The 17,877-nt window shown below is 37.4% G+C and overlaps 1 protein-coding gene across 5 annotated transcripts in view; it reads right to left on the reverse strand.

Moving 5' to 3' along the window:
- ANKRD17 (ankyrin repeat domain 17) overlaps nucleotides 1-17,877 on the reverse strand; it is a 168,121-nt gene that overhangs the window by 6,088 nt on the left and 144,156 nt on the right. For all 5 annotated transcript variants that reach the window (XM_013964713.2, XM_018049565.1, XM_013964714.2 and 2 more), the window contains 3 exons: nucleotides 16,446-16,595; nucleotides 13,455-15,091; nucleotides 5,719-5,916 (listed from right to left, as the gene is read on the reverse strand). In XM_013964713.2, coding sequence (XP_013820167.2) covers nucleotides 5,719-5,916; nucleotides 13,455-15,091; nucleotides 16,446-16,595 — 1,985 coding nt within the window. The remainder of the gene's footprint in view (nucleotides 1-5,718; nucleotides 5,917-13,454; nucleotides 15,092-16,445; nucleotides 16,596-17,877) is intronic.

The raw sequence follows: 17,877 nt of genomic DNA on the forward strand, positions 1-17,877 counted from the left end.
TGCCTAGCCTGTATGCAGAAGGATCTTGGGTATCACCAGTCTGTTGTTTTGCAGCCTCAGGAAGGTTCTCTGCTTTCTTTTTTTTTTTTTTTAATTTTTTATTTGGAAGTAAGGGACCCATGTCCCCCACATCCTAGTTTAATTTGCCAGAGTCCTACTATCATGTCCTGACATCCTATAGAGGAGAAGGCAAAAAGAGAAGTGGAATGCATGGACAAATGTTGATAAAACCTGTTCAAATACCTAAAATCAGATAAATACATTGTGAAGAATAAGTAATGCTTCTTGGGTTCGTTTTCCAACAGCATCCAGAATGGCAATTTTTATGAAAAATATATAGATAAATATGAAAAAGAAAATTTTAAAAGACTACCATAAATAAACAAACCATGAAATGACATTTATGTGAACAGATAACATAAAGAAGAATCAGAAGTCAGGTAAAACAAACTAAATGGTCATTAAAAAGTATTAAGATTTATATTAGTAGTAGTAGTACTGTTAGTCGCTCAGTTGTGTCCAACCCTTTGTGACCCCATGGACTATAGCCTGCCAGGCTCCTCTGTCCATGGAATTCTCCAGGCAAGAATACTGGAGTGGGTTGCCATTCCCTTCTCCAGGGGATCTTCTCAACCCAGGGATCGAACCTGGGTAGGTGATGAAATGCAAACTAGTTAAAAGTTCAGTAATAAAGGGAAAAGTCTGAGAATCTTGGCTGAATCAACCAGTCTAATAGTTGCAAAATGATGACTCAAATTGTAATTCCTTTTACATTTATGAGTTGTCATTATACTGTAATGACATTGTAAGTCCCCTGTCTGCACTGTAAAATTTTATTTATAAACATTACATACTCCATGGATTCTTATTTTACCAGCAAGCTGACATTATTCATTTTGATGGTTAAATTGTCCTGAATTTGGCTAGTGGGAGCTCCTTCAGGCTATATGCTACATTCCTCTGATATGTCCAATCATCTAAACACTTAATTACTTTCTGACACTACAAGACTTTTTGCAAACTTCTCTTATACTCTTCCTGCTCCAGCTCTCAAACCAGCTATTTCCCCAACAAGCCCTAGTTTCTTTTAGTGGATTAAAACATTAACAGACAGATCTGGATGCTGAATGTGCTTACTGCTACTGAAGATCCATTGCTTCTAGGCCCTTTTCAGTAGATAGTTCTGGGGGGAAAATGGCAACTTTATGTGATTCAATCCAAAACATAACATCATTTTAAAATCATCAGTTCATATTGATCCTTTAATTCCAATAAATTTCATAGCATTCTTCCTTGCCTTACTCTACATTCTTCTCTTCCTACTATCAGAGCCCTGGATTACATCATTTTCAGTATTCTTATTTATTCATTTGCTCAGCCCTATAATATAACCCGCATAGGTTTAAAATTGCTCATCCATAACGTAAAATACAAATGTCCTAAGTAGAAGTGAAGATTTTGTCTGTAGTCTATTTGTCTTTACAAAATACTAATGTCTTCAAGACTTTTTAGATTGTTTCTTTTTCATTTAGTAGGTTTATGTTAGTAATTTAAAATGCAGATAGGTTTACTTGTTTCTATTTATATTCAATTTTAGTGTTTTTCCCTTCATCAAGGTTGATTCTGTTTTAAATTTGTGAATATTAACATGGTTACAAAAAAAAACTATTATTTCTACAGAGATAAGTTCTACTTCTTCCCTATTTCCTTACATTCTGCCTGAGTCTGATGAGGAATAAAAGCAGTTTCAACGTAAGTGCCCACAGATTACTTTACAAAGGGAAAAATGACAATTTGAAAGTGTAGAAACCTATGAAACCAAGTGATCAAAATTAACAGCACAAACTGACATTTTATATTTTCTAATGTAATACAGTGAGAAGGCTGCAACACTAATAGGAATGTTCCTGTCAAAAATATATAACTTGAATTTAAAAATTAAGAAATATCAGAAAATCAAATTGAACCATTTTACCAAACAACTGATCTGTAACCTTAAAAAAAAAAAAAGCTTTCTTTGAAAGATTCATAAAATCTAAGGAAACAGTTCCAGGTTATTTGAAACTAAAAAGACATAGGAATTAAATGCAATCTGTGACACTGATTTTAATCTTGAAAAAGAGGAGATAATAAAGGCATTATTAGGACAACTGGTGAAATATGAGTATGGACTATATATTAGATAATAACAATGTATCAAACTAAAATTTGCAGAAGTTGCTAACTGCATTGTAGTTTTGGAAGAGAAAGTTCTTGTGATTCTAAAATATTATAATCTGGGGTATTTAGGGGAAATCAGTTTGTATCTGCAACTAACTGTAAAATGATACAGTAAGAAACCCTTACAATTCCTACACATACGCTACACACACACACTTTCTCTCTCTCCTCTCACACACACACACACAGATATACAACACTGAACGGGAGGAATGTGGCAACATGTTAACAAGTAGTGAATGGGCGTGGGGGAAATACACAACGGTCCTTTATGCTATCTTAAGGGACCCTAGAGATATAAACAAATGCAAATGTTTACCATAAAAATGAAACACAACACATTTACCTTAAGTGGTTCATGATTCAAAAGCAGAAAAGATCTATAAAAATGTTTTAGGACAACTGTGTGTGTGTGTGTGTTCTTAGTTGTGTCTGACTCTTTGTGACCCCATGGATTGTAGCCCGCCAGACTTCTCTGACCATTGGATTCTCCAGGCAAGAATACTGGAGTGGGATGCCATCACCTCCTCCAGGGGATCTTCCTGACTCAGGGATCCAACCTGCATGTCTTATGCCTTTTGCATTGGCAGGTGGGTTCTTCACCACTAGTGCCACCTGGGAAGCCCCACTGATCTTCCTTATAATGAACTAAATAAATAAATATCCTCCAGTACACAAATTTATATTGTATTGAATACAGCTTTAAATGAGGCTATAACTTTTTAATTATAAGCCAGATAGTTAAGACTAAAATGTCATAATCAATTACTCCTTATAGTTATATTTACTTTCAATGTTCTATTAATAGTTTGTTTAGATAAACCAGGCAAATAGCTATGTTATACTATATTCACTTTATCTCAATTATGATTAAGAAACTTTCTTCAGCTTTTTCAAAGATAGGTAAAGTATCCTCAATAGGAATTGCTGTGAACTTCTCTCCTTTTATCTTGGTACTTTATTTGCATACTTATTACATTATTTCTGGCATGTTTTTGTCATAGTCACTTATTTATTCTTTCTTAAACCACGTATTTTAACTTAGGGACACCTGTACAAGGATATGTAATATTCCATGTGACAGTTTTGTTATTTGACAAACACAAGAAAAACTATACAATGTGTAAATTCACTATATATATTCATGCTTTCACTGGCAGACATGCAAATCTCTCAAATATGAATTTTTTTTAATTCTTTCACTCAGTTAACCAGTCTCTATTTAACTGATATCTAATGTTGTTAGAAGAAATTGTTAAAACTTAAAAAAAAAAGGATTCTTATTAAAATTTCCTCAAAGTGAAAGTAATTTGATGTCTTTATCCTCACTAAATAAATAACGACAAATACAAAAAAACCTACTACCCTTATTACAGAATTCTCTTAATGAGAGTTGAATTCTCTGTTTATATAGCAGATGAGAATTGAAGTAGACAAAAAAGTAGCCTTATACTATAAGGCTACAGATCCTTCTTCTTGGAAGCTACATTCTCAAATCTAAAAGTAAATGTAAATCAACAGGTGACAACACAAGACTGTCGATTCTCAAAAAATGATCCATCTTAGAAATAAACCTCAAAAATACAATATTCTAGCTTTGATAGAACTGAAGTTGATTCTAATACTTTAAAAGCCTGGAGACTCTATTTAAATTCCTCCTAATTTCAGATTGCCAGGAATATTATTTATTTATTTATTGAGGTATAGGATTTACAACTTTTTGTTAGTTTCTGGTGTATAATATATACTCTTCTCCTTTTGCCTTCAATCTTTCCATATATATATATACACACATACATATAGGTACATGTGCATATATACTGATTTCCATATTCTTTTTAATTATGGTTTATTGCATGCTAGTATGCCAGCAAATTTGGAAAACTCAGCAGTGGCCATAGGCCTGGAAAAGGTCAGTTTTCATTCCAATCCCAAAGAAAGGCAATGAAAAAGAATGCTCAAACTACCACACAATTGCACTCATCTCACACACTAGTAAAGCAATGCTCAAAATCGTCCAAGCCAGGCTTCAGCAATACGTGAACCATGAACTTCCAGATGTTCAAGCTGGATTTAGAAAAGGCAGAGGAACCAGATATCAAACTGCCAACATCCACTGGATTGTCGAAAAAGAAAGAGAGTTCCAGGAAAACATCTATTTCTGCTTTACTGATTATGCCAAAGCCTTTGACTGTGTGGATCACAATAAACTGTGGAAAATTCTGAGAGAGATGGGAATACCAGACCACCTGACCTGCCTCTTGAGAAATCTGTATGCAGGTCAGGAAGCAACAGTTAGAACTGGACATGGAACAACAGACTGGTTCCAAATAGGAAAAGGAGTACATCAAGGCTGTATATTGTCACCCTGCTTATTTAACTTCTATGCAGAGTACATCATGAGAAACGCTGGGCTGGGAGAAGCACAAGCTGGAATCAAGACTGCTGGGAGAAATATCAATAACCTCAGATATGCAGATGACAACACCCTTATGGCAGAAAGTGAAGAGGAACTCAAAAGCCTCTTGATGAAAGTGAAAGAGGAGAGTGAAAAAGTTGGCTCAACGCTCAACATTCAGAAAACGAAGATCATGGCATCTGGTCCCATCACTTCATGGCAAATAGATGGGGAAACAGTGGAAATAGTCAGACTTTATTTTTTGGGGCTCCAAAATCACTGCAGATGGTGACTGCAGCCATGAAATTAAAAGACGCTTACTCCTTGGAAGGAAAGTTATGACCAACCTAGATAGCATATTAAAAAGTGAGACCTTTGCCAACAAAGGTCCGTCTAGTCAAGGCTATGGTTTTTCCAGTGGTCATGTATGGATGTGAGAGTTGGACTGTGAAGAAAGCTGAGCACTGAAGAACTGATGCTTTTGAACTGTGGCATTGGAGAAGACTCTTGAGAGCCCCTTGGACTGCATGCAAGGAGATCCAACCAGTCCATGCTAAATGAGATCAGTCCTGGGTGTTCATTGGAAGCGCTGATGCTAAAGCTGAAACTCCTTCAATACTTTGGCCACCTCATGTGAAGAGTTGACTCATTGGAAAAGACTGATGCTGGGAGGGATTGGGGGAAGGAGGAGAAGGGGACAACAGTGGATGAGATGGCTGGATGGCATCACCGACTCAATGGACATGAGTTTGAGTGAACTCCAGGACTTGGTGATGGACAGGGAGGCCTGGTATGCTGTGATTCATGGGGTTGCAAAGAATTGGACAGGACTGAGGGACTGAACTGAACCAAACTGAAGTCACTTCAGTCCCATTCCATTCCTTGTGACCCCATGGACTGAAGCCCACCAGGTTCCTCTGTCCATGGGATTCTCCAGGCAAGAATACTGGAGTGGGCTGCCATTCCCTTCTCCAGGCATAGTTTTTAAATTATTAAGAGATTAAAAACTTAAAAATTCCAAACTTTGAAGAACTTTAACACTTTTTTTTAAGGGAACATAAAGGCAAACTCTTCCTGTAGAATTACTGTATATTACTCACCATTTGATGCTGATGAACATGGAGTCAACAAACTAAGTGGGGAAAAATGTTGTCTGTTAAAGTTAGCAGCTGTGGGTGCTCCTCCAAGGGGTGCCCCAGGTCCATACATTTGACCTCCTGAAAGGTTTGAGGCAAAGTTTCCCAAGTGTGTAGAGGAAGGTGTTACAGAACCATATGGCGAATCCATATTGACAATACCTACAACGTAGAAGATAAATCATAATTTACAATAGTTACCCTTAAGATATATAACTAGTAAAACCTAAAATACCAAGAGGAGCCTAAAAAATGCAAATATATTTTGGATTATTAAAAAAATTTCTCCTTGCTTACTTTTTCCAGTCCATTGACTCAATACCTCCCCCTTTATTTTATAAAGATAGCCATAAAAAGGAAATTACCATGAAAAATATTTTATATTTAATTTTAATTGACAGATTCTTATTTATTATAGAATACATGGAGATTTACTATAACACTAGAATTTACATAGGTTTGGTGGGCAAGGAGTTGTATCAAATTTTATCTTTAAAATACTTATAGAATTCAATCAATTAAAAATAAATATTTTAAAAAACATTTAAGGGGAGGGAGGGATGAGTAGGCAAATCACAGAGGATATTTAATATACTGAAAATACTCTGGATGATAGAATTGATGGTGAATACACATCACTAGACTTTTGTTCAAATTCACAGAATGTACAGCATTACAAGAGTGAACCCTCAAGTAAACTATAGACTTTGATAAGGATCTGTGAATGTACGTTCATCAACTGTAACAAAAGTACTACTCTAGAGTGGGATGTTGGTAATAACAGAGGCTATGCCTGTATGGAGGCAGATGGTATGGGAAATCGCTGTACTTTTCTCTTAATTTCGCTGTGAACTTAAGAGAGCTACTTAAAAAAAAAACACCCTCAAAAAACGAAATAAAAAAGCTACAGAAAAAAAGGACTGTAGATATACTCTTGTAACAAAGAGACCTGATGATCAGCACCTTAACTAAAGTGACCATGCCTTCCATAGCTAATTGAGGGACAGTCTGTCACTGAGTGCCTCCTGATATAATGTAGTGTGAGATTCAAACATTACCTATCTGATGTTCCTGCTAGAAATGTTTAACCAGAATGTAACCATGGATTGAGAAAACAGGCAAATCTGAAATGTAGGACATTCTTCAAAGGATTCAATGTCGAGAAGAACAAAAGGTGGTGAGATGTTTTTGACTGGAGGAGATCAAAGAGACATAATAGCCAAAAGCAATATGTGAACCTTGATGGCTGCATCAAAAGGAGAGAAAATACAATGTATAGGCATAAAGGATATATCTGGCATGATGGTTCTACATATTGGGTGCTATTACTGAATTAATTTTCCTTTTCTAGGGTGTAAAAATAGTGGTATAGCCGTGAAGGCAAACATGCCTGTGTTGACCTGAATCTAATACTTCCCTCTGACAGACTCTCAAGTTAAACTTCATGGCTAACTTTGGCTCTAATCACTGTACACCCCTGAAAACTTCACCTCCCTATGACTGTGTCCTTTTCCTATACTTTTCCAAAAAAAAAGTATTTCCTTTTTCTCTAAATCTTAATTTTAGTATTTTTTTTAACATTTAGTAATTTTATTCATTTCATTTTCATTGTTTTACAGTATTAGTAAAAATAATGGTCATTATAAATAAATATAAAATGGAAGTTGATGGAAAATCCCAAGACTTCCTGGTTAATTCCCACCCCCACCGCCCCCCCAAAACTAGCTAGTATATGGCAAATATCCTTTTACATGTTCTCTTTAGGCATATATTCACTTTGTGGTGGCGGGTGGTTTAGTCACTAAGTCATGTCTGACTCTTGCGACCCCATGGACTGCAGCTTACCAGGCTCCTCTGTTCAGGGATTTCCTAAGCAAGAGTATTGGAGTGGATTGCCATTTTCTTCTCCAAATTTTAGTCTTTCTTAACATATTTCTGACAAAATGCGGTCCACTGGAGAAGGGAACGGCAAAGCACTTCAGTATTCTACCTTGAAAACCCCATGAGCGGTATGAAAAGGCAAAAGATAGGACACTGAAAGATGAACTCTCCAGATCAGTAGGTGTCCAATATGCTGCTGGAGATTAGTGGAAAAATAACTCCAGAAAGAATGAAGAGATGGAGCCAAAGCAAAAACAACACCCAGTTGTGGATGTAACTGTGATAGAAGCAGGATCCGATGCTGTAAAGAGCAATACTGCATAGGAACCTGGAATGTTAGGTCCATGAATCAAGGCAAATTGGAAGCCGTCTAACAGGTAATGGCAAGAGTGAACGTCGACATGCTAGGAATCAGCGAACTAAAATGGACTGGAATGGGTGAATTTAAATCAGATGACCATTATATCTATGACTGTGGACAAGAATCCCTTAGAAGAAAGGGAGTAGCCATCATAGTGTTAACAAATGAATCCAAAATGCAGTACTTGGATGCAATCTCAAAAACGACAGAATAATCTCTGTTCGTTTCCAAGGCAAACCTTACAGTATATGCCCCAACCAGTAACGCTGAAGAAGCTGAAGTTGAACGGTTCTATGAAGACCTACAAGACCTTCTAGAACTAACACCCAAAAGATATGTCCTTTTCATTACAGGGGACTGGAATGCAAAAGTAGGAAGTCAAGAGAAACCTGAAGTAACGGGCAAATTTGGCCTTGGAGTACAGGATGAAGCAGGGCAAAGGCGAATACAGTTTTGCCAAGAGAACGCACTGGTCAGCAAACACCCTCTTCCAACAACACAAGAGAAGATTCTACACATGGACATCACAAGATGGCCAACAGTGAAATCAGATTGATTATATTCTTTGCAGCCAAAGATGGAGAAGCTCTATACAGTCAGCAAAAACAAGACCGGGAGCTGGTTGTGGCTCAGATCATGAACTCCTTATTGCCAAATTCAGACTGAAATTGAAGAAAGTAGAGAAAACCACTAGACCATTCAGGTATGAGCTAAATCAAATCCCTTAGGATTATACAGCGGAAGTGAGAAACAGATTTAAGGGACTAGATAGAGTGCCTAATGAACTATAGACAGAGGTTCACTGACACTGTACAGGAGACAGGGATCAAGACCATTCCCAAGAAAAAGGAACGCAAAAAAGAAAACGGCTATCTGAGGAGGCCTCACAATAACTATGAAAAGAAGTGAAAAGCAAAGGAGAAAAGGAAAGATATACCCATTTGAAGGCAGGGTTCCAAAGAACAGCAAGGAGAGATAATAAAGCACAGTGATCAGTGCAAGGAAATAGAGGAAAACAATAGAATGGGAAAGACTAGAGATCTCTTCAAGAAAATTAGAGATACCAAGGGGACATTTCATGCAAAGATGGGCTCAATAAAGGACAGTAACGGTAGGGACCTAACAGAAGCAAAAGATACTAAGAAGAGGTGGCAACACAGGAGAACTATACAAAAAAGATTTTCATGACTCAGATAATCACGATGGTGTGATCACTCAGGTAGAGCCAGGTATCCTGGAATGTGAAGTAAGTGGGCCTTAGGAAGCATCACTATGAACAAAGCTAATGGAGGTGATGGAATTCCAGTCAAGCTATTTCAAATCCTAAAAGATGATGCTATGAAAGTGCTGCACTCAATATGCCAGTAAATTTGGAAAACTCAGCAGTGGCCACAGGGCTGGAAAAGGTCAGTTTTCATTTCAATCCCAAAGAAAGGCACTGCTAAAGAATGCTCAAACTACCGCACGACTGCACTCTTCTCACATGCTAGAAAAGCAATGCTCAAAATTTTCCAAGCCAGGCCTCAGCAATATGTGAACCATCAACTTTCAGATATTCAAGCTGGTTTTAGAAAAGGCAGAGGAACCAGAGGTCAAATTGCCAAAGAGAGTTCCAGAAAAACATCTATTTCTGCTTTATTGACTATGACAAAGCCTTTGAGTGTGTGGATCACAATACACTGTGGGGAATTCTGAAAGAGATGGGAATACCAGACTACCTGACCTGCCTTTTGAGAAATCTGTATGCAGGTCAGGAAGCAACAGTTAGAACGGGACATGGAACAACAGACTGGTTCCAAACAGGAAAAGGAGTACGTCAAGGCTGTATATTGTCACTCTGCTTATTTAACTTATATGCAGAGTACATCATGAGAAATGCTAGACTGGATGAAACCCAAGCCGGAATCAAGATTGCCAGGAGAAATATCAATAACCTCAGATATGCAGATGATACCTCCCTTATGGCAGTAAGTGAAGAAGAAAGAACTAAAGAGCCTCTTGGTGAAAGTGAAAGAGGAGAGAGAAAAAGTTGGCTTAAAGCTCAACATTCAGAAAACAAAGATCATGGCAGCCAGTCCCATCACTTCATGGGAAATAGATGGGGAAACAGTGGAAATAGATGGGGAAACAGTGGAAACAGTGGCTATCTTTTGGGGCTCCAAAATCACTGCAGATGGTGACTGCAGCCATGAAATTGAAAGACACTTACTCCTTGGAAGGAAAGTTATGACCAACCTAGACAGCTTATTAAAAAGCAGAGACATTACTTTGTCAACAAAGACCTGTCTCGTCAAGGCTATGGTTTATCCAGTAGTCATGTATGGACTGTGGACTGTGAAGAAAGCTGAGCACTGAAGAATTGATGTTTTTGAACTGTGGGGTTGGAAAATACTCTTGAGAGTCCCTTGGACTGCAAGGAGATCCAACCAGTCCATCCTAAAGGAGATCAGTCCTGGGTGTTCATTGGAAGGACTGATGTTGAAGCTGAAACTCCAATACTTTGGCCACCTGATGTGAAGAGCTGATTCATTTGAAAAGACCCTGATGCTGGAAAAGGTTGAAGGCAGGAAAAGGGGATGACAGAGGATGAGATGGTTGGATGGCATCACCAACTCAATGGACATGAGTTTGGTTAAACTCTGGGAGTTGGTGATGGACAAGGAGGCCTGGCGTCTGCAGTCATGGGGTCGCAGTCAGATACGACTAAGCAACTGAACTGAACTTAACATATTACCTAGATTTTACATTTTTTGAAAAGTGAAGTGTTTTCACTAAATTCCAACTTTACAAAAATTAAATTAAAAAAGCATTTCTTATTCACCTCCAAAATATGTAAATAGCCCATGCAACTCAATAGAAACAAACACTCTGTCAAAAAAAATGGGCAAAAGATCTAAATAGACATTTCTTCAAGCAGACATACAGATGGCTAAAAAGCATATGAAAAGATGTTCAACATCACTAATTATTAGAGAAACGCAAATCAGAACTACACGAGGTATCACCTTATACTGGTCAGAATGGCCACCATCAAAAAGCCCATAAACAATAAACAGTGGAGGGAGTGTGGAGAAAAGGGTACCCTCTTACACTATCGGTAAGAATGTAAATTCAGAGAGCCACTATGGAGAACAGTATGGAGGTTCCTTAGAAAACTAAAAACAGAGCTACCATATGATCCCTGGTGGCTCAGAGGTAAAAGAATCTGCCTGCAATGTGGGAGACCTGGGTTGGATCCCTAGGTCGGGAAGATCTCCTGGAGAAGGAAATGGCAAGCTTCTCTAGTATTCTTGCCTGGAAAATGCCATGGACAGAGGAACCTGGCAGGCTACAGTCCATGGGGTTGCAAACAGTTGGACACGACTGAGCGATTAACACACTATATGACCCAGCAATCCCACTCCTGGGCATGTACCATAATTTGAAAAGATACATTCACTTCAATGTTCACTGCAGCACTATTTACAATAGCCAGGACATGTAAGCAATCAAATGTGCATCAACAGAGGATGGATAAAGAAGATGCGGTATGTATGTACAATGAAATATTACTCGGACATAAAAACGAATGAAATAATGCCATTTGTCATAACATGGATGGACCTAGAATTGTCATACTGAGTGAAGTCAGACAGAGAAAGACAGATATATGATACAGTTTGTAAATGGAATCCAAAAAAAGAGTATAAATAAAAAAAAACTTATCTACAAAACAAAAATGAAGTTATAGATGTAGCTCTGTACATATGTAGACAATAAAACTTACGGGTACCAGGGGGTTGGGGATAAACTGGGAGATTAGGATTGACATATATACACTACTGTACATAAAATAAATAATAAGAACCTAGTGTACAACACAGGGAGCTCTACCTACTCCTCTGTAATGGCCTATATGGGGAAACAATCTTAAAAAGAGTGGACATATGTACGTATATAACCAATTCATTTTGTTGTACACTTGAAACTAACACAACACTGTAAATCAAATATATTCCAATAAATTTTTTTAAAAAAAGCATTACAATGTATTAGCATATGAAGCTTTACAAAAAATTATATTGATTCTACTGTTTTAGTACTCAAGAGAAACTGCTTTTGAAAATTCACAAAAAATGTTTCAGTCAACTCCTGGCAAAGAAATATTTACTGATCATGTTCATTACATTTATGTGCTAATAGGTAAACATAACAATCAGTTCCCATTAGTCCCAGAATGTCATCTCTTCAATAACACACATCAAGTTGGCAACCTTTCTGAAAAGGCGTAGATAATATTTTTAGACATCAGTAGAGCATGGAAATAGAAAAAGAACATTATTGGAAAATTGTGGAGTATGAATAAAGTCTCTAGTCTAGTTAATTATACTATTCCAATATTAATTTCTTAGTTTTAATAAAAAGGGGAAGTTGGGGTAATTATAGAAGAACTCTTCCATAAAAAATATTTCAAAGTAAAAAGTTAAAAAAGAAAAAGCAACCACTCAAAACCAGATCTTTAGATCTTCTTTAAATATCAGCACTGCCCAACAGAACTTTTTATGTTAACAGATGTGTTCAACATCTGCACTGTGCAATATGGCAGCTACCAGCTATATCTGCTCATTAAGTAAGTACTTGAAACACGATCAGCCTACAGACACTATGGAAAACAGGATGGAGGATCTTAAGAACTGAAAATGGAACTACCACAACGATCCTGAAATTCCACTTCTGGAAATATATTCAGAAGAAACAAAAATATTAACTTGAAAATATACATACACTCCCATGTTCATAACAGCATTATTTATAATAGCTAAGACATAGAAAAAAACCTAAGTATTCATTCATGGATGAATAGAAAAGAAGTTGTGGCACACATACACTTTTTTAAAAAAATATGGCTGAATATTCCACTGTGTGTGTGTGTGTGGCATATAAACACACGCAGTGGGATATTATTCAGCCATATATATATTAAAAGAGAAGGAAATTCTGCCATTTCTGATAAAATGAATGTGCCATGAGGGCATCAAACTACATAAAACAAGTCAGACAAAGAAAGACAAAGTTTATATTTTCATTTATATGTAGAATTTAAAACAAACAAACTCATTGAAAAAGATCAGATTTGTGGATATCAGAGGTGGGGGTGTTGCAGATTGAAGGTAGAGTTGACTGTAAACTGGAAGTAAAATAATATAAGAGACTTTGTTTTTTTATTCTGAAAGAGAAAAATATATCTGATGAAGAAATTTACTTACAGTAAATTTAAGGTAAAATCCATTGCAGTTTCTAAAAAGATTAAAAAAATAATAATGCCATGCTAAATACACAATACTCACAACAGCATCTGATTTAGTAAAACAGTTTGTCCATCTGGCCTACTCAGAGTAAAAGCACTAGAAAATCACCAGAGTTTTGCATCATCTGCATAAATGAGCAGGTGAAGAAATGTCAGAAAATACAATCTTACCTGAGGGACTTGGAGCGGGTCTCTGTAATGGTGGTCTGAAACCTGGAGCTTTAGAAGTATCAGATGGATGTAAGGGATCTGAATTTGGCAAATACGAGGATTTTCCTGATAGCATAGATTCTGGTGTTGACTGAGATGAAACAACAGATCCTCCCCAGAAGGCATGAGCAGAAGTTGGGCTATTTTCAAACAACGTGCTAAAGGGCCCAAATGGTAAGGGGGCACTGAAATTGGGAGCAATAGGTTTATTTGCTGGATGTACTGAATTTTGACAAGCACTTTGTGTACTTAAGGTCGAAGGTAGCTGGACAGAGGAGGGAACACTGTGAGGTCTTTTAATATGATTGACACTGAGGACTGCAACAGATGAATTCTGCACTGGAGCTGGATTCTTGTGAGGGGCAGTTGTGCCATGAGGGGGTGGTCTAATAGCAGGTGGTTCCACTTTAGGAGGAGGCTGGGAGCATCCCATTTGTGTCTGAGGCATAGGGTAAGTCACTGGGGCAGTAGAAGGCACCGCCACTGGAGCAGAACTTGTGGTTGCTAAAGGAGGAGCAGTCATTCTGACTTCCGGGGGAGGAACCTGAGACTGCTGAAGAGGTGGTCTTGGCTCCTGAGAAGCAGATCCCGGAGGCTGTTGCTGAGTAGAATGAACTGATGAACTCCCAGAAGAACTGCTGCTGTTTGGAGGTCTACTGTTTGTTGTTTCTACTACTGGCGGACTACCTGCTTCCGGTTCAGAGGAAGATGCCCCTTTATTTGGAGATGCTGTTCCACAATCCAAAGGGCTGTTTCTAGAAACTCCTCCTGGCTGGGCTGGTGGTGACGGGGAAGATGGGGATGATACTGGGTAGTGTTCTTTGGCAGTAGGCATAGGATATGTGGCATTTGTGGGTGCAGTGCTGTTGTTGCTTGCTGTGGTTGTGACTGTTGTGGTGGTGGCATTGGATGTCTTCACAACTGTGACAAAAAGCTGCCTTCTAACAGAAGGTGAACTCGGACTGCCATTTGTAGATGTACCAGGCACCGTTGAAGCTGATGAACTGGTTGTAGTTGTTGGACTTGAAGTTAAAGAACCTGCTGAATTCACCTGAGAACCACTGCTATTCTGATTGCTATGGCGAGGCACCATGTGAGGCTTAGGCGAGTTAGTAGCTCTGGCAGGGCTCAAAGGCCTGACAGGAAAAGGACCCCAAGTGGATTGAGCTGGTGGAAAAGTACCTCCAAAGTGGGTCATGGGCAACCTTGGTGGACGGATCTGCTGGAAAGTCTGAGCAGCAAGCAAAGCATGTGCAAACTGTGGAGGAGGATATGCTAATGGAAGAGAAACTGGAAAACCAGGCCTCACATTATTCACTGGATTCTTAATGGTTTTGTGAGTAGATGCAGAAGAAATAGCAGGCACAGTAAGTGCTGTGGCAGTTTGAGATGTTGATGACAGAGCTACAGTCGTCATTTTAATTCCCATTAAGGAACTGTTAGCAGCAGTGGTGGTAGGTGCTGATGACCCTATTTTGGAATTTGCTGAGGAGCTTTTCAAACGATTCTTTGGAATGAGTTCATCAATTTCTTTGTCTGGATCCTTGATCAGAGCATTGATCAACTGGGTTGCCTGTCTTGTTGATTCAGTGCCACCCCTACAAGTTAACCAAAAAAAAAAAAAATTAGGTCCAATTTCCCCTTTTTAAGATATATAAGGCCTAAATTCATTTGTGTGTACACTGCATATGTATGCACATATATACAGATAAAAAGCTGAAGCAGCAAGTTTTCTATTTTTGAGGTATTTTGCAAGCAAAGCAATAAACTGTCCAACACACCACTCTATCTTTCAGAGGAGAAACAAATTACTTCTTTTCAAAAAATTTAATTTCACTATTGTTTCCTCAGGCTAAGCAATCATTTTCCTACTGTGAAATATATTCTAAATCGAAAAATCACTGCACTTAAAACCCTACATAATCCATATTGTTACCATTAAGTTAAACAACTGATCAATATTAAAAACAGTACAATTAAGCAAGAACAATAATATCACTGAGTAAGAAAACAGTCTTTTATTTTAAATTCAGGCATGTAAAATGACTCTATTTACAGCATGTTTACTACTGGTTTCTTTATAAGTAGAGTGATTATTGTAACTATTTTGGACAGATGTCTCAAAATGAGAGAAGAATCCTGATAATGTCAACAATGGCCATAAGGTCAAAATCCAGTCTTCAATGTTTAGGAATATATGTGACTGATAGGAAAACATTATGGAAACCCCGAGGTGGAAATTACTCATAAAGGGTTTCTGCTTTCCCTCTTCTCTGGATAAGGCAAGTGTGACCACACCTACGCCAGAAGAGGCATAAAAAAGATAGAAGAGGAGGATAAATATAAAACAGAGTGAATTAATTGCCTTCTTCCTGTTGAGGCAAGTTATTAAACTATCAGCCCCTATATTATTATGAAGGGCACCAGTCTATCACAACCAAATTTATGACTTCTTACAATATCATCTTTAAGGCTATTGCAGCTTAGAAATACTCAAACATTCAATTTAAAACAAATATCTACTTTAGATTTAAACCTATTACTGAGCTCATACTCTAAGTATACAATCTGAGAATAATAAATCTCAAATGCTAATTTAAGAGAAAGATGGAAAACTACTAAAATGTGTTAGAAATCCATTCCTTCTTAAAAATTCTCAGAATAAGTTTTAAGAATGCCTTATTAAATGTTTATATAAGGAAAATTATTCAAATCTTTGTCATACATACAAAAAAGAAAAATTCTTTTAAAGTCCTTTGAAATACTTCATACGAACATATAAATTAGAAAAACAAATTTTAAGAGTTATTTTCTCCAACACGAATCAAATTTTCATTTAAAAGTATGCTATTAAATACAAAGTTCCATTGAAAACTCACATGCTTATCTATAATTTTTAAGCTCTAGTGCAATAAATAAAAAGGGAAAAAAAAATAAGAGACAAAATTTTGCCTTATAGTTATTATCCGGTCTCCCGTCTTGTCTTTCTGCTTATCAATATCTATGTGTGCACCAGTGAACTCCCGAATCGCATTAATATTACAGCCTCCTCTTCCAATCACTCTGGATATCACAGTTGATGGAACAGATACTTTCTTTGACCTGTTTAATGGTTAGAAAAATAAATTAAGATAAATCATAAATATCAGTCATCACATCCATGCAGACATACACTGTGTAAATGCAACTACTAATAGCAAATAAGACAAATGGGTTCCCACCCACATATATTGACTATGTAGAAACCAAGTAAGAATATTATAACATGATGTCATAAGTGCTCTAACAGGGTATCATAAAGACACATTGATAGGGGTGTCTAATCTAGCCCAAGGAGTTAAGAAAGATTTATTGTGAGTGCCTTTAGGTGTCTGACTTACATTCTTGTTTTTATTAACCAATATGTAACTGAAAGGATGATACTAAAAATTCATGTTTTCCTGTATTCTTCTAGAAGCCTTCAAATGATTATCCACAAATATGGACACTTGCTAAGGTATGTTTAGTTGTGTGAGGAAACAGAAAAGCCTGTTGGAATTCCAAAAAGCAAAACCCACCTAACACAAAATTACTCAGATTCAGCAAAGGTAGATATAAATTTCCTACAAGTCTAAACTAAAGAGTACTTCTAAAAGAAAAACAGTATAACTCTCAATAAATAGAATGAGCCAATTATGCTTCAATGAATAAGTAAATTATTTATTCACAACAGATTAAATATTAAATTAGAATTTTTTAAAATAGTAGTGTTTAAAAACCTTGCCTCTCTGCCCTTTTATATATATAACTAACTCACCTGATAATTCCTTTTCTCTTAAAGAACATGACTCAGGGATCATTATTTTAAATTAGTTAAGAATTTGTTTGTATACTATCATATAAGATGCATGCAAGGACTTCCCTTGGTGGTCTAGTGTTTGGGAATCTGCCTTCCAAAGGAAGGGATGAAAATCTGATCTCTGGTTGGGGAACTAAGATCCCACATGCCCTGGGGCAACTAAGCCCAGGCACCCACAGCTAGAGAGCCTGAGTGCTCCAGAGTCTGTTTGCTGTAACAAGTGAAGCCCACAAACCACAAGAGGAGCCCAAGTGCTGCAACTGGAGATGCCCGCAACAGCAACGAAGACCCGGTGCAGCCAGAAATAAGTAAGACCGCATGTGAAGATGGAATTATCTGGCTTTTTATATGAGAGCATGGATGATGGAACCTGGTGAGTCCCAGTCCATGGGGTCGCAAAGAGTCGGACATGACTGAGCGACTAACAATGAGAATGAACTCTGGTGTTACAATTTTAATTAGTTCAATAGCCGTGTGACAGACAGAGATGAAGACAGAGAGGGAGGCTGAGGGGAAGTCTTGGCCGAAAACGGGAAAAGAAATGTA

This window comes from Capra hircus, chromosome 6 (assembly GCF_001704415.2).
Source record: "Capra hircus breed San Clemente chromosome 6, ASM170441v1, whole genome shotgun sequence".
Classification (NCBI taxonomy): Eukaryota; Metazoa; Chordata; class Mammalia; order Artiodactyla; family Bovidae; genus Capra; species Capra hircus.